The sequence below is a fragment of the Rhododendron vialii genome, chromosome 6a, assembly GCF_030253575.1.
Source record: "Rhododendron vialii isolate Sample 1 chromosome 6a, ASM3025357v1".
NCBI lineage: Eukaryota > Viridiplantae > Streptophyta > Magnoliopsida > Ericales > Ericaceae > Rhododendron > Rhododendron vialii.
Genome location: NC_080562.1, coordinates 1055400 through 1075099, shown reverse-complemented (window position 1 = coordinate 1075099; position 19700 = coordinate 1055400). Strand labels below are relative to the sequence as shown.

The 19700-nt window shown below is 37.9% G+C and overlaps 2 protein-coding genes across 8 annotated transcripts; both read right to left on the bottom strand.

Moving 5' to 3' along the window:
- Positions 1-1855: 1855 nt before the first annotated feature.
- LOC131330855 (protein EARLY STARVATION 1, chloroplastic-like) lies at positions 1856-10198 on the bottom strand. 2 transcript variants are annotated; one of them, XM_058364594.1, is made up of 12 exons: positions 9587-10198; positions 8293-8384; positions 7896-8089; positions 6498-6537; positions 6156-6237; positions 5924-5998; positions 5682-5807; positions 5348-5469; positions 3131-3170; positions 2926-3000; positions 2071-2228; positions 1856-2013 (listed from the first exon to the last, which is right to left on the bottom strand). In XM_058364594.1, exons 1-11 carry the CDS (start codon positions 9844-9846, stop codon positions 2078-2080), a joined length of 1257 nt encoding a protein of 418 aa, XP_058220577.1. In that variant the 5' UTR covers positions 9847-10198; the 3' UTR covers positions 1856-2013; positions 2071-2077. The 2 variants fall into 2 exon arrangements, with proteins under 2 accessions (XP_058220577.1, XP_058220576.1); XM_058364593.1 differs by having other exon boundaries at positions 1856-2228.
- A 1525-nt stretch (positions 10199-11723) lies between these two features.
- Positions 11724-19063, bottom strand: LOC131330854 (WD repeat-containing protein DWA2-like). Of its 6 annotated transcripts, none has more exons than XR_009201269.1 (15): positions 18780-19063; positions 18618-18701; positions 18396-18528; positions 17839-17950; positions 16937-17036; positions 15739-15866; positions 15015-15084; positions 14141-14262; positions 13881-13926; positions 13451-13524; positions 13272-13345; positions 13094-13152; positions 12342-12403; positions 12124-12162; positions 11724-12012 (listed from the first exon to the last, which is right to left on the bottom strand). XR_009201269.1 is itself a non-coding variant. In XM_058364591.1 (14 exons), exons 1-13 carry the CDS (start codon positions 18822-18824, stop codon positions 12362-12364), a joined length of 1089 nt encoding a protein of 362 aa, XP_058220574.1. In that variant the 5' UTR covers positions 18825-19063; the 3' UTR covers positions 11724-12263; positions 12342-12361. The 6 variants fall into 6 exon arrangements, 3 of the variants coding, with proteins under 3 accessions (XP_058220574.1, XP_058220573.1, XP_058220575.1); XR_009201271.1 differs by having other exon boundaries at positions 12124-12263; positions 14141-14229; XR_009201270.1 differs by having other exon boundaries at positions 14141-14229.
- Positions 19064-19700: the final 637 nt, after the last annotated feature.

Here is a 19700-nt window from a genome sequence, read left to right as displayed (position 1 = left end):
AAAAAAAAGTTACTGTTTGACTTTTGAAGCCAAATGAGAGTCAAGTACTTTTAGGTATTAGATTGAACTGATTTTTCGCAGTGGCTCTTGAGAAAGTGTTTTAAATTTAATAGACAACTTGAATCCTTTGTGTGAGACCCGTGCGGGCTCCACATCGCGATCAGTGCACAATCTGTACACCATTTCTCTGTGTCAATAGCACCATCCCTTTTGAATGACTCTGCAAATAAAGGGGTATTTACAGCAGTAAATAAATTTTGAAATTTTTTTTTGTTGCAATCAATTTGTTAGATATTTTCGGTAATAAATAAGTTGTAGATGCGTACGCGTGTCAAAAAATTGTTAATTAATATGAACAACAAGCAAAAATGTCAAAATTTGTTAATTAGTATGAATGCGATGGTAAAAACACCAACCTTTTTTCCTCAAATTCTTCGGTGGAAACATGCTTAGTGAAATTGGATACAATTTTTTTACATTTTTTTTTCAAGATCTGAAATTCTAAGCGAGAACTTGTCAATGGAGAGAGAGTTTTCAACGAAGAAACGTTCAGGTGTCAAAGGAGTCCAGAAACGGTAACTAATAAATTTTGGACCCTCTTGGGGGAGGCACATATTATGACTTCTGTAATTAACTTGCGCCGTAATTAACTTGCGGAGTAGCATATTACTAGAGAAAACCGAGAAGAATTTATTTGGGGATTAGGGGAGTAACATATAAAATATAAAACCACGTGAGGTATGCAAGGAAAAGAATAGGAACTACTAATATTCTTCACTTCCTATTCCTATGTCAGTATTTGTTAGTTTATTTTCAAACATTCTTGTCATGTATTGAATGATCTATATCTTTTAATTTGTAATGTATTTCCTGATTTTGAAAATTCTGTAGAGTAGAATTAAGTGAAATCTTCTATCATATAAGATCTACTGGGCGGTTTTGGAGACACCTAAAAAATATCTAAAATCTTAATCTCGTAGTTCCCGATCAAATTTTGATAATCTAAAATTTTAATCTCGTAATTCCCGATCAAATTTTGATAATCCGAACAGCTCAATGTAAGTGTACCGTCTGATTACATTGAGCAGATCCGATTATCGAAATTCGATCGAAAACTTTGGGATGTTTTTTTAGATGTTCCCGAAATCGCCCCGTATATTGCATATTTTTAAAAATTCTTATTGAAAGGCATGTACAATTTTTTAAGGAGTGAAATAGTAAAACGAACAAACAAACGCAGACAAAGTATTATTCTATTTGATAGTAATACTTTTTCATCCGCGCTCAAGGGAATGAATCAGGAGTCAAAGTCGGCGCCTTGTCTGTTGTCAGCTAATTCTTAATTAATTAAACTATCCTTAATTAAAGTAATCCTAATTAAGGACCATAAGCCACATGGATCTATCAATACAGCTTCCTTTTGGTTAAGCAATCTTTCTCTAAGAGTCAAGACTCGATAAACAAAGAGAAGGAAGTACGGAGTATTTATCAGTTGTACCTTTACAACGGGGGTTCGCATCATTAATTAATAATGTCCTATGACGTTAATTGAATATAGCTAAAACGAGTACTTATTATAGTACTCCTTCCTTTCTGATCTATACATAGTGATTGTAGAGCTGCTGCGGAAACCGACCGGGGAACCAACGGGCATGCAGGACCCACTCGGTTTTTAAAAAAAATTATTGTACGGCTCGGATCATCTGTACAGACCCCGGAGTGGGCCCGGCCCCTGTGGCCATCGGTCCCCCTTGTCGGTTTCCTTAGCTTTTTCATTGGTAATTGTATTTTGTTTTATCAACTCAAGTATCAGTTCTATCGGCCCTGCGAAAAGAAGGTGGAAGCAACTTTACCAAAAATGAAAAGAGCAGAAACTACATATTCATACAACGTAAAACCAATACTGAATTTACAACCTTCAGCCCTTAGATGCACTGATGAGCGGGGGGGTTGGATACGAATGGAATTGAAGATCGATAGTTTGGCACAAATGTTCCAACAAGAGTTCATGAGCTGCAAAATTTGATCACAATGATTACAAGAACTTCCTAAAAACGATTTGTAAAATACCAGCTTGTCACTGTGATGGTGGGACATTGTCTGGAGGTGGTGGAGATGACCCAAAATCAATATTTGGGAAGACGTTAGGTGGCCTCTCCTGAGGTTCAATGGATAGCAACTGACTTGAATCACCCACCACGTCTGCCCATCCGTAATGAGGTTCAGCCCTTCCATCAATAGTGAAAACTCAGTCAATTTGATTAGAAACTTAAGATCACAGTGAATTACAAATCTTCATCATCATTTTAGAACAAACTTCTTGGTTTTACGCAAATTCAAGTTTCTAGAGAGGCTTTCCACTAGAGACCGATTACACAGACATAACACTGGGTTAGAGTCTCATGATCACCTATCTTTTTAGTGTCCATACTCCTCCAAGTTCGGGATAATTTGCTTAGGAAAAATGGCATTCGGAGGCCCCATTCTCCTCACATGAGGAGATTGAATGGTCTAGGTTGTGATCAATAATAATCTACGCAAATTACTTAGGGGGGAAAATGCAAGAATCTTTCAACATAGAAGTAATGGAATTGATGATGCTATTGCCAGGATTGAAACTGCCATCAGTTCTTGGACAAATTTGTAGAGAACAGATACAACCAGAATGGTGTGCATACAAAGGGGTGTCTTCACTATCTTGATTATCCTTTGCTTGTTTTGGTACTTAAAGGGTGTTTACTGCGTCTTTAAAGAGTCTAGGCATTCTGTTTGTAAGGTTTGTGTTGGTACTTGGTAGTAGCTGCACGTCTAATGGCTTGTGATTCAGGTGTTTTTGGTTGTTTTGTTCCGGGGAATGCCCCTGTGAGCATTTGTTTTCAGTGAATTAGTCTACCAAAAAATATTAGAGAGGAAGAGATATCTTACTCGTAGTAAGTTTCTTCATCCGCAACAATATCCCAGCTTTCACCCGTTGTGCTCTTACCATATTTGTGCACCTTACTGGTACAGAGAGAGAAGGCATACAAGTTCACACAAGTTTTCAAAATAGCACGAAAACAACTATAGTTTGCTTTAAATCGTGACAAAAGCTTGCTCAAGAGTGCATGCAATCGTAAGATTAGTTGCATACCCATTTCCCAAGTGATCCTCTCCCCAGTTCCTAGACCAACCTAGAAGCAGAGGGATAGAATATTAACGCCTCACAAAATGCATAAGTATCAATCCAATTGTTCTTATAACCAAGACAAAGAAGGGGGAAGTTTTGATATAGTGCAAATACTACATTTGTTCACATCCACACACATGGTTGACAACACAAAAGAGTGCCCATTCATCATGAGCAATATACGCAACTGTTGGTTGAGATTCTAATTTCCATAGTACCAAAAAACTGTTTGTTGACCTTCACAACTACAAGGACCTGTCAGTCATGTTCTTCCAGTACACAAGTAAAAGAGCCATTCCCTACGGACACAAATCATAACGTTCGGTTTTGGTTTATTCTCTCTCAGCACTAGTAGCTTAAACCTCCATGGTATCTTTATCTATTGAGTTGACTCTATAATAATGTACATAAAATTAAGGTGCTTACAATCCATTTACTCTAGTATTTAAATGCAAATATGCTACAGCAGATAAACATATATGTCACCCAAAAAGAAATTTCTCAAATATATCCTTGTGCACCTAATATAAAAGTAGTTTATAAAAGTAGTTTATCCTAATACTCAAACGGAAACATCGACTGCTGCAAGTTTACCACCCATAGTATGAGCACTTAAGTTTCATAAGTAGTGCGCATGAAGAAAGAGTGATGATCCAAGACCAGGAGATACCAAAGAGTGATCATTTTAGGTATTTAGGCTCAATTATTAGTAGAGGTGGAGAGATTGCTAATGATGTGACCCATAGGATCCAAGTGGGGTGGCTCAAGTGAAGAAGCGCTACTGGTGTACTATATGACAAGAGGGTATCCACAAAATTGAAGGAAAAATTCTATCGAACTGCCATAAGACCAGCAATGCTTTATGGGACAGAATGTTGGCCTATTAAGAAACAACATGTGAGCAAGATGAGTGTAGCGGAAATGAGAATATTGAGGTGGATGTGTGGTAAGACTAGACGATACAAGATTAGAAATGAAACATTTCGTGAGATGGTAGGTGTAGCAGCTATAGAGGAGAAGTTGAGGGAAAATAAGCTAAGGTGGTTTGGGCATATCTACCAATGTTATGAATACCGTTCCGTACCGGCCGGTACGTATCGGTTTGAGAGAAAAACGGTACTATAACCCTTTAATACCGTTCTGGCTCTAATACCAGGCCTTACCGGACCTTACCGGAAATACCGGCCGAGAAGACGTTACCGGAAAATTCGACCGGTATTTTGCTCAGCCCAAAAAAAACAAAAAAACAGATCTGAAAATGAAAATGTTCAGCTATCTCTAAAAATGACGACGCCGGCAGTGACGATCGCTGGCGACTGACGGAAGGTGTTCCAGTACCGATGATTGTGCTCGCCGTTGATATCTTCTCTGCGTTTTTGTTTATTTACTTTTTGTGTGGTCTTCTGAGTTCTGACTCCTCTCGATCGAGGAAGGTAGAAGACGATAAGTTCAATAAGGGTTTTTTTATCCTCTGTGTGTGCAACTTTTGTTATTTAATGGTTGTCCAATTGTCCAACAAATAAAGTGCCAGGAATTGCTAGTATATTGTCCATTACCCATAAAACTTGTCCTTTTCTTGGTGGAACTGCCACACCTGATTTTATACTGGGAACAGCTGGAATCACGTTTACAAATACAAATGTTCTTTATTTTTTGCAATCTAAATAATAGAATAATATTTTACTTTTTGACATTTATTCTATACATATATGTAAGAATTTTAGCAAATACTTGTATTTGACGGGAAATCCGAAACGGTACCCGGTATCTCACCGGTACCGGTACGTACCGTACCAGTAGCAAAACCGGTACCATGTCCGAAACGGTATTCAGAACTTTGATATCTACAGTAGACCAGAAGATGCAGTAGTTAAGAGAGCGGATATGATAGCTCTAGGTAGCAATGTTACGGGGAGGGGTAGACCTAAATTGACATTTGATGCTGTAGTGCGTAAAGATATGAGTATAATGGGTCTGTGTGAACACGTAGCCCTTAACAGAGCTCAATGGAGGAAACAGATTCATGTAGCCGACCCCAAGTGATTGGGACGTAAGGCTCGGTTTGGTTTGGTTTGGTTTGGTTTAATAGTTGTTGACGGCCATGTTAAATATGTGCAACAAACGAATGCAGTTGATAGAGTTAAGTATTTCTATTTAAAAGAAAAGTAGAACAACACGTACGATCACCACTGGGCATTACATGCCATGTCTCCCCTTGACGTGAACCTATTCCAGCAAAAAACTTATCTTCCCACTTGTCTCCCCATTTGGTTCCAAGTTCAGTCTCAGCCCACTTGTCTGTCCTGAGGAAATGAAATGGGGAAAACTTCAATGCAAACTACAGGAAGAAAGAATTTTCCCCTAGCTTTTCTTTCTAACCACGTCATTCAACATGTGGAAACGGTTGCAGACAAATTTCTTAATCTTCTAGAACGTGAACATTTTCCCATCTACCGGATAAATATTCGAGGTAAGCTTAAGCATGCCGAACTGAAGAGGGTAGACTACAAAATACCATTTTAGAACAGATCCTCGTCCATCATAATGCTCTCCCCACTTCTCCCACCAGGATTGTTCATCCAGTCTGCCATACTTATGTGCCCCTTTCTCAGTCCATCCTTTAGCATCATATTTCTCCCACCTGCCCGAAAATGAAGGCATCTGTCATATATGACGTGCCCTAAGTGACATGAATGTGGCTCAATTGATTCTCAAGGTCAATAAATTACAACTGCGGTGCAGTGAAAATTAGCTTACCATTTTTCATACCATCCAGCATTTTCCCCTGATTTTGCTTGTTTCTGGGCACTCCTTTCTATCCTAGCAAGGTCACTGCAATTTCAGAAAGCAGTACAATTATCATCAAAACAAATCGAAAGATATGCCATTGGTGAAGTTTAGTCTGCCTATACAGTTGGGAAGCAATTGATTAATATTTTTTTTTCTCAAAAGGCTACAACTTTGAAACGAAAATAATGGAAGACAAAACCTCCATTCATCTTGGTGAAGAACTTCTTGCCATGTTTCCCACCATGAATCCCCTTCGGCATTCCTTCCTGATTTTTCCACACCTATAATTTTCAAACACAAGATTAACTATTATCGCAAAGGTTAAAAACGCAAAAACAACATAAACAGTCATTGTCAGGCACCAAACCACTACAAGTAGTTTGCAATTAACAACTAAATTAAGCTGCAGAAATAGTTATTTCGAAATTCTTAAGATAGCTATATGGTATGCACAGTACAACTATCAAACACTTTCTTTAACTGGAGCAGGCTACAAACCAACATATCTACAGAGAAAGAAAAAAAACACAAAGAAACATACCAAGCTCTTTGTATCCTGTCCAGTCACTTTTCTCCCACCACTGTCAAGATGATCAACAAATCCAATTAAATGCATATACCTGGGACGATACTTGATGAGGTTATGGACACAATTTTAATGTAGCACTGTCATGAGAATATCATAACTTTTGAACGCAGCAATTCCCATGGCGCATTTTGAAAAATAAGAGTGCATTCTCTGTTTTACTGCTGCTTTCAGGTTTTAGACTTGATCTAGGGAACGTTTCCTGTTAAAAAACTTCTTAAAGATACTTAATATACAAGCAATCTTGAAGAACAAGCATCCAACAAGATATAGTGAACAGAGTCCAACCACACCAGGATAAAACAGTGCATTTACATGTCAAAAGGTGGATGCAAAGCACACCTACCTACCACCAACCGAAAGAACACACATGTATCAGTTAAACAAATGGAGAAGCTATTCCCGTAGGAGTCTGGGCCGTGTCTCAGTCCCTTCAACCTAATTAAACTGCCTTAAAAGTTAACACAAGTGTTTCGACAATATACACCAGACTAGCACATGTATTTCAGATAGTGTTGTATGTCATCGAAATTCCTATGCTAGTATGCAAGCTAAAGTGCTGCAGATAACAATGAAATTGACGACAGAAAGATGAAAAGTTGCATATTGTCAGGTGATTTTCAGATTAAGAGAGACGCAAGATCATATGTGAGTCGCAGTTTAACCTCCAACCGAGTCTTCATAATCAAAATGGTAAAAGACTTCATCTTTGGAATTCAAAACCTTTTTCCCAGTACTAAATCCTTGAAATATAGCAAAAGAATAAGGATAGGTATTTGATGATTCAAATCTCAGGCTTGGCCTTTATTGAGCTGCAAAGATTCCCCAGTTTGCAATTTATAGTGTAGTTCTATTTATGTGCTATGCACATGCCATGAAGGTTCTTCGGTGGTAGCTTTCCAGCTGATTGGAAGGTGTAATATAATTGGTTGAGGCCGGTTTGTCTCACTGGATATTGTCTTTTTAATCTTTCTTCCATTATGAAATAACAGTGCAAGGAACGGAGTCATGGTTACATGTGATTTTCTTGAAACTTGGTCAAAGATTGGTTTTAGTGAAGTTGCTTACAGGCTAAAGCTTTAAGCGGCTAGGGCAGCTCTAGCCCATACAAGAAAAACAAACCAATACTAATTAGAACTTCACCATTCTGTTGGGAAGCCATCGAGACGATCTGGGACATAGTTCTCAGTGGTATGCTCGATAACCTTTAGTCATCATCGTTATTGATTAGGATATCATTACGGAGAGTAGTTGTACTACAAAAGTCATTAAATGGTTTATTTTCTGTGAATTGCTTCAAAATTGTATCCACACACACATCAGAGACCAGTATGTCAGGAAACCAATATGTACCATTTCTTTCCATTCTGAGGAGCCATCATGGCTTTGACCACCCATCCTTGTCCATCTACATCTGTACCCATTTTCGCCAAGATCCTCTCCACTTTTTCGATACCATTTGCTGCCATCTTCATTAGTACCAGAGTCGGTGATATTTTCATTTATCGGATGGATTCCCCAATCCTTTTCATTTGCAATACCGGTATCTACCATGAAGGAAAGCAGTGAAAATCATTCGTCAGCACCATAAGACGCCAAGATAAATATTTAACAATATGCTATCTAACAGTACTATATCATGTGCATGTGTGCTTAATGTCAATATTTACCAAGACATATTGATGCCTTTTGGGATTAATCCTCTGAAATCTTCCATTTGTAAAAAAAAAAAAACATCAAAACAGGTTACCTCTTTTAGGTGGAATATCACGGGACTGCGGACCAGAGCTTCTTGGGGTACATCGGGGATAGAATTTTTCTTGTTTGGAAACAAACCGAGATCTGCAGATTGAAATGCAAGTTAAATTACAAATTTCAACCAACCATCATTTTCCTTACAATTACCATACCTCTGGGGATGCCAACTATAAGGGGTTGATGATGAATTGTTACCCAACCTGAACAGCAACCTTGGAGTTGACAACCCAAAAGCCTTATCATACTTCCAGTTGGTTTTCACGGAGAGGGGGAGAAAGACAACATAATGCACATTAGATCAATATTGTGGATGAATACGCGGGGTGTACTCATACACACTCATTGACACTAACCAAATGAAAAAAACTCAATGGAAAAGGTAACTTCCATAATGATGACTTCTATCCATTCAATCAGATATTTAATCTCGACATAATCATCAGTCATCACACTCCTCTCAGTCCTCCATCAAGGAAACCGAGTGACAAGGTTCCAAGAACAACTTTCAATCACTGCAACGGAGTTTCACAGAGGGAATAAGGAGATTTCAGAAGCCGGTTGGAAAGAAAGAAACTGCCAGAATCCCAGAAGGAATTCATTGGCTGTTTAGTTTGCCTGAAAAGTGAAAACAAGCACGGAAGCAGGGTAAAAATATTTTCCTTCAACATCCTCTCTTTTCTTCATAATCAAACAGAACACAGTTAGAGATACTAACAAGTATTCTCCAACTAACATGCATTCCGGAAAGTTTCTTTGGATGGAAGGAGGGGTATTGGTGGATTAGTGTAGCCTCTTCAAGCTATCCAATAGCGAAAATCTTCAGGAAAGTAGAGACCATACAAGTACATGTATCTGAACAGACAGTGCCGGCCTTGAGCAAAGGCAAGCAAAGCGTTCGCCTTGAGCCCCAAAAATAAAATGAGGGCCCAAAAAACTGTGCTATCCGCTAAATATAGGTCTATCAAATTATATTTATTCAAAATGAGCATGCCAATAAATGAAAATTGGATATACGAGTACAATTATCTCTGCCGCCAAAAATGCAAGGAGAGTGATCTTTAATTGATTAAGATACGCATAATTTTAAAATTTTATCTTGGTGGATACCAGTAATTTTGCTTTTTGAAGTTGTCTGGTCTCTTTTATCATTTTGCTTTGTAAAATGCATAAAAATCCTCAATTTTCTTCCGGTCAAATGTCAGGGACGACCCTGCGAACAAACACACACACACACACACACACACAAACACATAAATATATGTATAATTCGGAAGATTGGCACGTACTGAGGGGATGCAAATGGCAATGCGGTCGTAGCTTGGACTCGAGCCCTGCGAGTGCTCTTTTTCGAATCGAAGCGCCGTTCCTCGGCATTCTCCACACTCTTCTTCGCAGTGGTTCTCCGAATCGGGCCCACCGAACAACCGCATTCTGTCCTCCTCCTCTTCTTCGACTCGAGTCCAGACCAAGGAAGAGGAGACAAGTGGAGTCTACTCACCAGTTTCAGACCGATTGGAGTTGGTAAGCCTCCAGAATACGCCGCCATTGCTCACGAAAATGCCATGAGGATCGGCGGCGGGTGCGGGACGAACCCTAGCTTGTGTATATGCGAGCTCTGCTGCGAATTTTAGCTGAAGAGTCCGGAAGTGGAAGACCCGAAGCTTATAATTGGGGGTTTAAGAGCCAATGGCATTGGCTGGAAGAGACATGGAGAGTTCAGAAGAAGACGACCATTTGCGTTGAGACATTTTCCCGGCGACTAGATAGATTTTGAGAGAGAGAGAGAGAGAGAGAGAGAGAGATATTTACAGTACACGATCAGTGTACTGTGTAGTGTGCTGGCAAAACGGCTGCGAAGGGATTTAACAATACATGGAGATGGAGTAATAATTCGGCGCTCTCGGAGTACCACGGCAAAGTGATGCTCTCAGTCATTTTCAAGTAGCGACAAATTTTGCGATAAGAATATTATCATTAATTATTATTGGATGGCTGAGAAATAAGAAATGAGCCATATTATGCGATGGGATCTTTTAGTTTAGGGAGTACCAAATAATTGGTTATTGTTTCGGCTCAAAAAATGATTTTGTGCTTAAAAAAAAAAAAAAAAAATCCTCCTTCTCAACAAACAAAAGCGTGTGGCTCCACTTCTAATAAGTGTGCTTTTGCGAGAGGGAGAAGCTCCAAGCATTGAAGAATCTCTCGCATGGCTCTGTAATTATACTGGACCTTCACAAATATAATTGTAAGATTTACACACTTATAATCATGTGCAACACTGATAATCATGTGCATGTATGGTGCAATTTGTGATTCTTTTTTGAGTGGATTGATGGGTCCGCTACCTGAGCTAACTTTATGCGGATTTTCTTGTTTTGTTTGTTGTTTTGATATATATTGTTCTTTTAATTGTAATTTGCTTTGTTGTTTTTAGGCCTATAGACCACACAATTTGTATCTGAATTTATCAACATAAGTTGCATATGCATTTCTCTGGAAAAAAAGAAGCTGTTACTTGACTTTTAATAATACGATAAATTCAGTTTCACTATTTATATTTTAATTTTGATATCTTGTAAAGTGCAAGAAAAAGAGAAAAAAGTTTAATAGAAGAATCCCAAATACGCTCATCTACAATTAATGCAATCACTTAGTACAACACAAGCCTAAATACCCCATGCCATGCACGAGCGCAAGAGAAAAATTTAATGGTATTTATCCTCATCAGTTTACGATTTATTATTAAATATAAAAATTTACGTAACAGCCAAAATTCAAACATGAGAGGAAGTTAAAATATATTTTTCTAACCTTTTGTATTTAACGATTGGTGCTCAATAAAGTGTAGGAAAAAAAATAACTTGAGAGAGTACACTTGCTTAGCAAATAATATACATGTATACATATAGTTGTTTTCATGTGATTTTGTGAAATTGGAAACATCCTGGTCTTTTGCAATTGAAAAAAACAAGTAAACATCAGGGGAAATTGGACGAAAAAACAAGTAAACATCATGGGAAATTGGACAAAAAGATAAGGCGCCATATGAGTGGGGTCAACTCTCTTGCATAGCCTAATCCTCTATATCCTTCCAAAATCCACATCCTTGTTTTTTTTTTACTATTCCGGACTCATAACAATGATTCAAATGGTACACTACATCCCTAAATATTCCTTTAAAAAAAATCAACTCAACAAGACTTGAATAGATGCATGAACAACTTACATAAAGTGCATGAATTTAGTTGAAAATATGTTTGCCGTCCATTACTTGTTGATGCACTTATTTAAACAAAATAAGATTTGTCAATGTAACTATTTGATGTCCGATTAAATTAATTCTCACAAGAATATTGTTCTCTCTGAGATCTATAAATATGAGCTATTGGATCATTGTCGTCAGCCTTGAATAGAAACAAAAAATAAGAATTGAAGTGGTATGGAGAATTAATAAACAATTCTGGTCCCAGGTCCCTGTTAATACAATGATAAGCTAAATAATGTCACTTCGTTCTCCAATAATAACAAAATTTCCATGATGCTCAAGATTGGCACTACTACGATTACGACAGAAACATCAATTCAATAAGAATTCTGTCCTTTAGCAACTGTGCGGCTCAAGAAATTAGAAGATTTGAGTGAAAATTCCATACAACAGTACAAGCACTACATGTAACCTCACCTCTTCCTGAATGGCACACCACAACTGCATCTGGAAACATCACAAAAATCGTCATTGAGGACGAGAATCTTCCATATCGGCGTGAAAAATGTCATACCAGAAAGTGGAAAATGCCATGTCGACAAAGCAGAGATACAGTACCCGCAAGGTGTTGAGGTATTCCACGGTAAGCTAAACATTCTGCGGTTGAAGCAAATAAGTGAGTGCGTGTGAAAGTATTGCACGAAACAGGTGCATTTATCCCCTTGAAAGAGGAATTGTGAGAAGAAGGGTATATACACCTGTTTCATGCAGTATCCGTCATGAGTATGCACACAAGACAAAGGAATCGCAGGGACTACAAGTGAATAACAACTCACATCAAATTCATGGTGTAAGCTCATTTTTTGGGAAGATGAGGCTTTATTGATTCTACGACCACCTGTTTTACAAAGGAAGCAGTCAACCAACTAGTACCTCAAATATATACAAATGTGTGGAAGAATCAGACTTCAAATTTCTAGTTCTCAAAATAGTTCTTAGATGTTCCCTACTTTTGATTGGGTTTGGACGAGGTCGAACTTTAATGACATGTTTTAAAAATAAAATTGACCGAAGTCACACCAAAATCACCGTAATATCTTTTTCAAGTTTCCTGCTATCTATACGATGGCCAAACCACAATAGTGATCAGAAAACTCATCCCTTAGTTTGTATGATCATCCAATTTAAAAATGACTGACTATAGACCGTACTCTAAAATTGCGATAGACTAACTTAGATAAGAATGAGCGTGTCTTATGGATTTTTGTCTGGAATCTAATTTCCACGAAACAGAGCTAGATGACAAACCACATTATATATGATGAACCAACGGGTTTCCTTGTTTCTTTAGAAAACAAAAAAGCATAAACTCAACAAAATGAGAAACTCTGAAATAATCAGGTTGCGTAGCCATCATTCAGGCAATCACAATTTTATAAGTGGTCATTTATGTTGAGGCTTTACGCATGTTACGTCAGAGCAACTCACTCTATATCCTCTTGGGACGACAAAGTATAATAGCTGAAAGCTAGAATTTAGGATCCTGTACCCAATTTTTCTCCATACAACAAAAAAATGCTGCTCTTACCCTCCCGTCATAGGATAATGATGCAAAAATCCATGGCTCCCGGGAACTCCAAGCAAGGCCTGCCATTTTGGTACAACTAGTTAGACTAACTTCTGGTATTGAGCTTTTTTACTTTTAATCTACATGGATATATACGTATTTAAAGAAAAAGGAGAAGAATGAAGGTTGCCACAATCACCATAGACACTATCTTCATAGTCATTGAATGAATTGAGCAATGGATCTATCCGCCTTGTAGGTGACTCCACCAAGCTGGCAAAATGATAACAAACATCAGAAATTAGATTATTAGACGGAATCAAAAAAGGTTAACTACATCACAAATTTTAACTTAGGAGCAGGCAAACAGGAAATGACCTTTCAGATGAAAAATCATCACTAGTAGGAAGAGAAGCCAACCACAAATTGACAGCTGAGTCTGTCCCGGCACTCTACAAAAGAGTAGCTTCAGTCACTGAATTACCATAATATAGATAGAGGCTAAGAGAGTCATCTCAATTGCAAAAATCACATGTTCTGCCATGAATCCAAATATACAAGACTGATCTGAATGTGAGGAGCCTCAACTCATATCTACGTCGTTATTTGGGAAAAATAGCACATATACAAAGATTGGAATGTGAGGAGCCTGCACTCATATCTACCTTGTTATTTGGGCAAAATAGAGACACTGTTTATCTATTACAACTTAAGCCTAGGTGTACATCTCTTCTTTGACCATATTATTACGTCTCTCCCTGTATTTTTTAGAGAGAGAGAGAGAGAGAGAGAGAGAGAGAGAGAGAACCAGAATTATGCCATCATACTCAGGATTGCACCTAACAGCCCATGTCCTGCAAAAGATATTGCAAATTTCTCAGTAGGATACTTTCCCGCACGTGGTTAGATAAAATAGTGTCCAAACAAGAAACATAACCAATTTAAATTCATCAAACTCCAATAAACCTAATAACAAAAAAATCCCTAAACACATTATTAGAGCTTAAAAGTGTGATTCATGATCACATATAATGAGAGCTGGTCCATGGCATTCGTGTGCAATCATACCAGTGTGAATGTCCTGGAAGCTCTAGGATAGGAAACTTCAGCATTCTGAGATCCCATATATGTATCCCAGACTCATCCTCTGCAGTAACCTGGAGTATTTTCCCCAATATTGTAATGCAGTGCTAGAATAACAAAATGACCTAAATAAAGAGTAATAATCCAAGGCAGGAAAACAAAACAAAAAATGTGTACAGCGGTGAAGAATGGGCATTAATGAACATGCCAGTCGGATTACATATTAGGATTTAGGAGTGGAAAAGGAAGGGAACCATGGAAATCCAGATGAAACATAAAGTGGCTGTTTATGGTATGCCTTTCAAAATTCTAACTTAAATGGAGTAAACATGCCATATCACCTAAGACCTTCAGAATGAAAATGAGGAGATCAGCCACTAGTCCACATAACTATGGAATATTGTGGACTCGAAGAGTCATAGTGCTGGTCCTGAAGAAAATATTTTCCAGTATCCATGCCTCATCTCACCCTAATTACAAAAACTTAGTCCACGTTTAAGACATAATTTTACCTCAGCTTAATTAAAGCTCAAGGCTGCCTGTATGTTGGGTGAATGAGGGCATTGATGCCAATCTTCTTTAAAAACTTTATTCTTTTATTCTTCATATGGATACATAGATGCTTTTACAAGGTAACAGTTCAAATAATTGAACTGAGAGTTCAAGTGACCCATGGACTTAGTCCAGTTCTTTCAGAAGATAGTGGAGATCAGTAGTCATGACCACGGTCTTGAGTGAAGACAAGCTCATCAATGTGGTGAAAAGTTACAAATGTCTGCAATTTGATGTCATATTCATTATTGGATGACCTCAGTTTTTTTTTTTTTTTTTCACGGGACGACCTCAGTTACATACTTACAAGAATATACTTCCTTTTGGTGTCATAATCAACATTACGTATATGGGCTTGCTCAATTGAATTTGTTTTCCTGCAAGCACATGAAAACTTTATCAGCCATAAGTAGAATTCAATATCCCATCAAGGCAGAGGCTCGAGTAGGAGTTCCAGTTCCACAGAAAAAGTGACATCAAAGAGTCAATGCATGGTACCCAAACACAATATGTGCAAACAAGCACGACATGTTCGAATAAAATGTTAAAATTTCTAAGTTGAAATTACTTTAAAGAGTCAAAAGCTCACCCAATAAAACGACTCTCCATTTATTTATACAAAAAAATGCCAAGGAAGGGGGAGTGCAGGGAAGTCTGCAGGTAGGAATTCCTAGGGGCGTATTACGGTTTTTCACTGAGGGGGTGCGCATGGGGGACAGGAAAAGGGGAAAAGAATGTATAGTACATTTCATATTTAAATTATCAATGGTAAGCAGATGATTGAAAATCACATGTAAGACACGGAATGCAAGGCGTGCATAGGATGTTACCTATGAAATAGCACCAAGTAATTTTCTGACTTCCTATAATTAGGCATGGCAAGATCAACGGTCACCAGGGTTAACGTTATTTTATTTGACAGAAAGAGTAAGATGTGCCAGGATGCTTGCCTAATGAGGAGGGATTGGCAAAACATTCTTTAAGATTATGTAAAGCAATGGGATCTATATTAAAAGCGTAAAACCACATACTTCATTGTCCGTAGATCCCAAAATTGTACCAATGAGTCACAGGTTGAGGCAACAGAATTTACATCGTGCGGGTCCCATGCTCCACCAGATAAATAATGAAGCAATCCAGCTGACTCCTGGGATTGTACCTGGATTTCACCTCAAAACCAAAGTACAAATCAACTCAAGAATAGAAAAGTAACGTCCTATAACTATGATGAGAGGACCTGTGGCAACTAGTCCCAATGACATGGCGCCTTAAACATGGTGAGACGAACACACAAGAAAACAGCAATGATTTCTGGATCTAAATCAGGGAATTATCAAGAAATTATAAGACATTAAAAGAGTTTAGCAGATAGCTTAAAAGCATTTTGGTAAGGAAGTATTTCAAAATGCAGCTGTAACCCTGATGGCAGCATCTCTAAATTGCATGAAAGCCATAAATACCAGAAAGCTTGAAAATAATCAACAGCATGAGATGTAAGCTGGAAAGAACTAAATCCACTATCTTCGCTATGACCATAGTTAGCAGTTCTTTTCAAGAGGGAACGGCAAATCCCTTTCCACGAATCTCTCATCTGACAGTTTTGAATTTTGAAAATTGACAAGGAAACTCTGTTTTCTCATCCTATGACAAACAATTCCTTTCTGCTGAAATATCATTACTCTTACTCTTCCCGTAGCACAAGCCTACTATATTTGCAAATAGATAATAATTTTCTGATATACTATTTAGGTTGAAGCAATATACTCCCAGGGGCACTCATGCAATTTTCAGGTCTTCAAGTTTGTCCAGTTATGAACAAGAATTTCTGAAGTAGGTTTTTCAAATTTTCGGTAGATTCTTGATTTTTTGTTAATCAGATTTCTGAAAAAGTCCTCACATGACATCACATGGTTAAGTACTCCCAAAATGAGTGTTAAGCATGCAGATAGTGAAGTTTATAAGGAGGACAAATCATGTAGCTTCTAGCAAATAAAATAGACAAGGTAAAATGAAGTTCTCAGGTAGCCACCCAATGAGAGCAAATTATGTACACCACGAAGAAAGGGAAAGCCAATAAATGGCACTTTATTACTAGAAATAATGTGACATGGCGAAGCTAAAGTCAAACGGAAACTTAACAACACAAAGCTGCAACCCATTCCTCTGTATCCTTTAGCATGATCATATCTAACTGCACAAGGTTAGTCCGATCATTCCGTCATAACGTACCTGTGCTGTCTTTTTGGACGAATCTAAGCTCCACAAATAGAGACTCTGCTCATCAATGCTGATCAATTTGTCATGCCTTCCAGATGGCCACCATAGCGTGCTGGCGAGCATACAGTGAAAAACCAAAAGACTTTACATCATAAAAGATAGAGTTTCATCTTTCAGTTAATTTAAAAGCAAACACATTTCAACCCAAGTCCCAACATAATAACGGGCTCATTAGTATATTTTATACAGCGGACTTGAACTGTAGACGTGTTTCTTCGGCATGTCCAACCTACGTCTACCCCATAACCAAGCATAGAAACCTCAAGCATTAACATACTCCATTTATTCACACGTTCTCACTAAAAGTTCTCCATAGTAGTGACTCATAAAAGAACATTAAAAGAAGAATCCATCCAACAATCTAGCAAAATTGTCATCCTTCCGAAAACTTAAAGAAATAAAAACTTAAAGAAATATGATTGATTGTCCTAACCACAATAGCAACTAGTTTGCATCAATAATATTCTGAGTTTGTAACAGACTCTTGTGGAAACTTATACACCAACCAAGAAGCCTTAGTCCGAAAACTACGGTATAGCAATTGTTCTTAGAGCAATCAACCTAGAAGTGTAACTTCTGATAAACTCTCAAAAAATCCGTACAGAATGGATTATCGTAGTGGCTGATATAAATTGGTTTCGTAGCTTGCCTCCTCACGGAAGCAGATTTTGTAGCTCCTCTGGAGCCTTATGCATAAAATTAAAAACAATGCACGTGAAATTCAAGTGAAAGAAATAAAAGAGAAGGCCATATGCAGGTCTCCATGAAGCAGAAAAAAGTTACATTATGCAGATGTCCATGAGGTGCACCCAAGTTAAATTGATAAAAAATGCACCCAGGGAAGTAGAACTCACCATTTGATCTTAGACTTGTGGGCATCAAGGGAACCAATACGTTCCAACTGTGGTGAATTCAACTGGCCATATAGCTCAGGGATCTGCCATATTGCTGCTCCATATGATTCACCTTCAATAACGAGGAACACAGTCACACCACTATCTATATTTACGATAGTGGCTTTGCCATTTATTTAAAATAGTTGCAAAGAAGATCATATGGGCTCCATAATTTTCTTTTTCAGTTGTCTTCAGAAGGCTACGAAGGTCATTCAAAGCAATCAAAAACAGAGTTCACATAACATTATTATTCACCACGGTTGTATGTTCCTAAATAGTAGCCAACAATTTTTTCTACTGTCCAATACCAAAACATAGCTCATGATTGATCACTAGCCTTTTTCATTCAAATGCGTACAAAGCCAAATAACATAAGAGAACCAGAAAAAAAATGCATTCTAGTGAACCTAAAGCAATGCACAATGAAGTTTGGACTAATCATTCATATGTCACCTTCACACAAAAACGAAACCAGAAACCGCAAACAAATTTTCTTAATATAAACGACTAATTACCAGAAGAGAATACGGTGGAGAAAATGCGTTGATCAAAGGGGCAAGAAGAGAGGTCCCAGATCTCATTCGGATGCGAAAACAGACCCTCGCACACGAGCTCAGTTCCTCCAGACGAAAGCCTAATCAAATGCACCTGAGATACATCACATACGTCCTGTTTTAGATTCACTTTAAATTAAACAGTCGAAGTTACGAAGCATAAATTCAAATCAAAGACAAAACCTCATTTTCTTCTCTGAGACTGAGAGTGCCAGCGATGAAACTGGTGTGATCCGTGTCTGCTTTGACGTCTGCGATGCATCTAGCCTGTGAAGAATAATTAGAAACCAAAAATTAGGGTTTTTCTGCGACAGATCGTGAAGGATTCGGAGAGAGGTTATTGACCTGGTATTTGAGACCATATCCGATGCCCGTTGATCCTCCTTGCATTGTTGTGCAAACCGTATGCCGATTTGAGACGCAGGAATCTATTCAATGCTCGTCGACATGCTCGAGCTCTTGGAGCTTTTTTGTCTTTGCTAAATTGCGCCTCAATCGGTGGTTTCGTCTCTCATCGCTCCGTCGTCGTCGCTCGGCTGACTCTGAAGAGAGTTTCCGAGTGAACTTGACGAGTACTGTCGTCGAAGCAATCAATTGCATTTTGCCCCAAAGCTTTTATCAAGTTTTACTTTGCCACAGATAAATGTTTGACGTCCGTTTTCTAATCCAGTGATAAATCAATTGTACTTGCTTGAGTTTCTTTTTGTATTTATATATTACAAATTTACAACTATACGATACCATAAATTGTCCGTGCCTTAGACATGACGCAACACATTTTGAATAAAACTAAAATGAACTATTTTGTGTTACTATTAACCGCCCTACCAACAAATCCGACTTCTTTGAGGAATACAGTAATTTTTTTCATGTAAGTTTGTGATATATCAATCTCGTCAATTTTCATTAAGTGAATTTACAAAAGAAAAATACAATAGCTTACGGCAAATAATGAAATCAAAACAAAAATTGTTAAATTTCTATAATGAGATTGAAACATTTTTATAACCAAATGATATCAGAACGTTAATCACTAGCCAAAAAACAAAATGCGATTGTTGATCAAATTTTATTTTCTCATGGTGTTGGCCTACCACTCATATGAGAGAGAGATGGTTTGACAGTCATAGAATATAAGTGTGTGAATGTGAGTGACTGTTATGATAGTCAAATGAATTTAAATTTTAAATTGCAAGTACAGGGGGGAGAGAGAGAGAGAGAGAGAGAGAGAGAGAGAGAGAGAGGTGATTGTGTGATTGGTGGCAT

Bases quoted from the DNA above. Each gene is read 5' to 3' on its own strand.
- LOC131330855 (XM_058364593.1), bottom strand. From the start codon at position 9,846: ATGGCGGCGTATTCTGGAGGCTTACCAACTCCAATCGGTCTGAAACTG. The intron at 6,538-7,895 runs GTACATATTGGT...TCATCTTGACAG, and splicing joins CCTCAGAATGGAAAGAAATG to TGGTGGGAGAAAAGTGACTG. The intron at 3,171-5,347 runs GTACGTGTTGTT...CTCTGCTTCTAG, and splicing joins TGTAATGCCCAGTGGTGATC to GTTGGTCTAGGAACTGGGGA.
- LOC131330854 (XM_058364591.1), bottom strand. From the start codon at position 18,824: ATGCAAGGAGGATCAACGGGCATCGGATATGGTCTCAAATACCAG. The intron at 18,529-18,617 runs GTTTTGTCTTTG...GATGTATCTCAG, and splicing joins GTCTCAGAGAAGAAAATGAG to GTGCATTTGATTAGGCTTTC. The intron at 13,153-13,271 runs GTGATTGTGGCA...CCAAAATGGCAG, and splicing joins CTATGAAGATAGTGTCTATG to GCCTTGCTTGGAGTTCCCGG.